At 36.0% G+C, this 3,310-nt stretch overlaps 1 protein-coding gene across 1 annotated transcript in view; it reads right to left on the bottom strand.

The window, feature by feature from the left end:
- Positions 1-535: 535 nt before the first annotated feature.
- The window catches only part of LOC106464957 (mitochondrial basic amino acids transporter-like), a 30,595-nt gene continuing 27,820 nt past the window's right edge, over positions 536-3,310 (bottom strand). Inside the window, exon 4 of the mRNA XM_013925131.2 lies at positions 536-1,724. Within this exon, the coding sequence (XP_013780585.1) occupies positions 906-1,724 (819 nt within the window). The 3' untranslated portion in view covers positions 536-905. The remainder of the gene's footprint in view (positions 1,725-3,310) is intronic.

Here is a 3,310-nt window from a genome sequence, read left to right as displayed (position 1 = left end):
CATTTTGACTATGCTGTTATATCCCATTTTCAGCTGTTTTGTTACTTTTTTTTTAAATAGATAAGCATCCACTGATATAAGATTTTAAAGTACTAGGTTTTAGTGTTATAGTTTTAAAACGAGACCCAAAACTCGAGCGCTTTCGAATAGTTGAATATTTTTCTTCGAAAGCGCTTGAGTTTTGGGTCTTGTTTTGAAAATGTTACAACTTGTGTTGGTGATCCTGTTTGCTTACTACTTAACCACATTTGGATATATAGTAACTGGAACAACTGTAGAAGGATTCGGTAATCCTCCTCCACCTCTTTAGTGTGTTGATTACAAGTAATATAAAGATGTTACGGATAGTTTTACCTGGAATTTCAAAGTTTAACATCACAGAATATATTAGGGAGCAGTAAAATGTTACTTAAGGGAGCGTAATACCCCCTATTTCATTTGTGTTGCTGGGAATGTATAACGAAACAGACAGGTTTATTAACTTGTAAGTGTGTACTGTTATCAAGTTTTAACTAGAGAGAGAGAAATACAAGAATCACCCTCAGTAAGTAATATTCATTCCAAATATAAAAAATAACCATACAAGTATGAAGATATTATTGGATTTATGCACTGTAAAACCTAAATATTTAAGAAGTTGAAACATTAGCTCTGAAAATGGTTCCCTATTAAATACCACGACAGTCGATAACAGCATTTCATGACTGGCAGTCATTAATTTTCACTATTAAATATATTGTAATATTTAACGTTATACAGTTAACTTTAAAAGTCTTCTGGGGACACAATGTATTTAAACATTACATCTGCAAAATAAATACTTTTTTTTGTTTTTGCCATACACATCATACGTTGATTTTGCAACTAACTAATTAGGAATGGCTGAATTAAATAAATGCAACTAATTAAAGAAAGTTATCGATACAGGCAATTTTATTAACTCTATAAATCTCTTTCTCCCATAAGATACTTTTTGTATGCTTGTCCATTGGAAAATCAAAGGCTCGTCTATCTTGACAGAACAGGTTAAAAACCCAGGAGAAGACCAAGAAAGTGGCAGCATTGGTTGGAAAGGCCCTGATCAGTGTTGAGTTCAAACCTTGGGTAAACCCCTTTAGTCCCTCCTTGTTGTAACTTTTAGAGCAGCAATCCCATAAGCCAGTGTACTGTGGTGGTCCAAGAGCACCATCTGCTTGAAGACGAGACTTGATTACATCTACAGGGTAGGTTACAATCCATGAAAAGATACCTGCTAGTCCACCAGCAGCTAATAGACTTGTTGTACTAAGCCCATTTTCACCTTCAGACAACATGCGCGTCAATATTTCAAAGCTACCGAAGTAGGAAGCAAAACCTGGAGCGTCACGCAGGATGGTGCAGGGTAATCCTTTAAAAAGTCCACGAAACCCTTCTCTTTGCATCGTCTTCAACAGGCAGTCAAGAGGACTGCTATAAGAGTACATTGTATTTGTGGAATGAAGGAATCGAGGTGTAATTGTGATTGCTTCCTGGCCCTGAAGTTGCAAGCGGGTTTTGGTCAGCTCCATAGGACTACAGATAATACTCTGGATGGTCCCAGCAGCAGCTCCAGCAGCCATATGACTCATCAGGGAGTTGGGGTCACTAAATGAACGATGAACATTACCATAGACTCCAAAGGCAATGGCATTGATAAAGGCAAGGCTACACATTGGAGAAGACATCCCCTTGTATAAACCATGCACCTATAAAAAAAATGTAAAGTGAAATTTGTTTAAACTTTCACTATTTAGACTGAAAATTGAGATTGATGCACTACCTTAAACCTCAATAATTCAAGCTTTACTTGGCAATCATTTAGATGTTATGAAAAAATGTAAAATTTTATATTTTGAATATTCAATCTATGCATATTTGTGATGGATAACAAACCATTCTGATATCAAGTTGCTAAATCTTAAAATGTTCACAATGAACTATTTTCTGAGTATTAAGTTTGTGATATTTAAATCGACTATTTTATCCATAATCTCAGATCTTTTGAAAACATTTGTTTTTGTATGCGTGTCATATAAGATTAATAGTAACTGAGACTACCGTTTTTTTCTTAACGATATTTCTTCTATAGATATTGTATACATGTATAACAGTTTCTAAGCGAAACAACTGTTTAAGACTATTAAATATCAAACACAATGCACCTCTTCCATAGTGTGTTCAGTCTAAAAATGCCATTTGTCCAAATTAAAAACTATACAATGGTTCCTGCTAACTAATTTTTAAGAATTTTACGAATAAAATCAATCTATTCTCTAATTTTCGTAAAATTATTTATATACATATAGCTTTCTTTTTATTATCTGGCAAACATTCAAAAACATTGATTTAATCCTATTTTAGCAAAACAAAGGTTTTATTTCATATTATTTTAACCTCAGAATTACCGATGAAGTACAACACCTTTTGTCTTTAGAAAGAATCACCAATGGTCAAATAGCTGGCGTATCCGCGTAAAATACACATTTTTTTGAGAGATACGTTATTTGAATTGGTGTGCCCACTGGTAGCACAACGTGAAAATGACTGTTTTTCCACAAATTGCTAAAAGGGAAATAAGCCACAACTAGGGGTGTAACGATACATCAAACTAGCGATAGCAATGTGTTGCGTCATCGAGGTCACGTGACTGGTGTGGCGCCACCTATTTTCTAGAACCATCCTGCACCTTGGCGAATGCTCTAGTATTTACTAGATATAGGGTTGTCTGGTATATAAAAAAGGGTGACAACGTGACGGTAATGTAATGTGTGTGTAGATAGTGAGTAATTGAACTGCAGTCACAGGCCAAAAGTTTGAATGGACAGTTTCTTGCCAGCATTCTTTCAAGACGTTGAAGGAAAAATTGGCCTCTGCTCCACTTTTAAAGCTTCCAGATCCCTCACTGCCGTACATACTGGATTGTGATGCTAGTAATGTTGGAATTGGAGGAGTGTTGTCTCAGAAAGTGGGCGAAAACGAACATGTGGTGGCCTACTTCAGTAGGGTGTTGAGTAGACCAGAGAGGAACTACTGTGTGACACGGAGGGAACTCCTTGCTATAATAAAGAGTCTGACATATTTCCATCCTTACCTCTATGGTGCAAGGTTTACCATCAGGACAGACCATGCTGCGTTACGCTGGTTAAGATCATTAAAGAACCCAGAGGGACAACTAGCACGTTGGATTGGAAAAATAGACCAGTATAATTATAATATTGAATATAGAGAAGGAAAATCCCATGGTAATGCTGATTACCCTGCCGAAGACCCTGCAAAAATGACTGCAGACATT

The sequence above is a fragment of the Limulus polyphemus genome, unplaced genomic scaffold, assembly GCF_000517525.1.
Source record: "Limulus polyphemus unplaced genomic scaffold, Limulus_polyphemus-2.1.2 Scaffold1793, whole genome shotgun sequence".
NCBI classification, from domain to species: Eukaryota; Metazoa; Arthropoda; class Merostomata; order Xiphosura; family Limulidae; genus Limulus; species Limulus polyphemus.
Note: the sequence above shows the minus strand (reverse complement) of the source record. Positions and strands in the feature narration are given on the sequence as shown.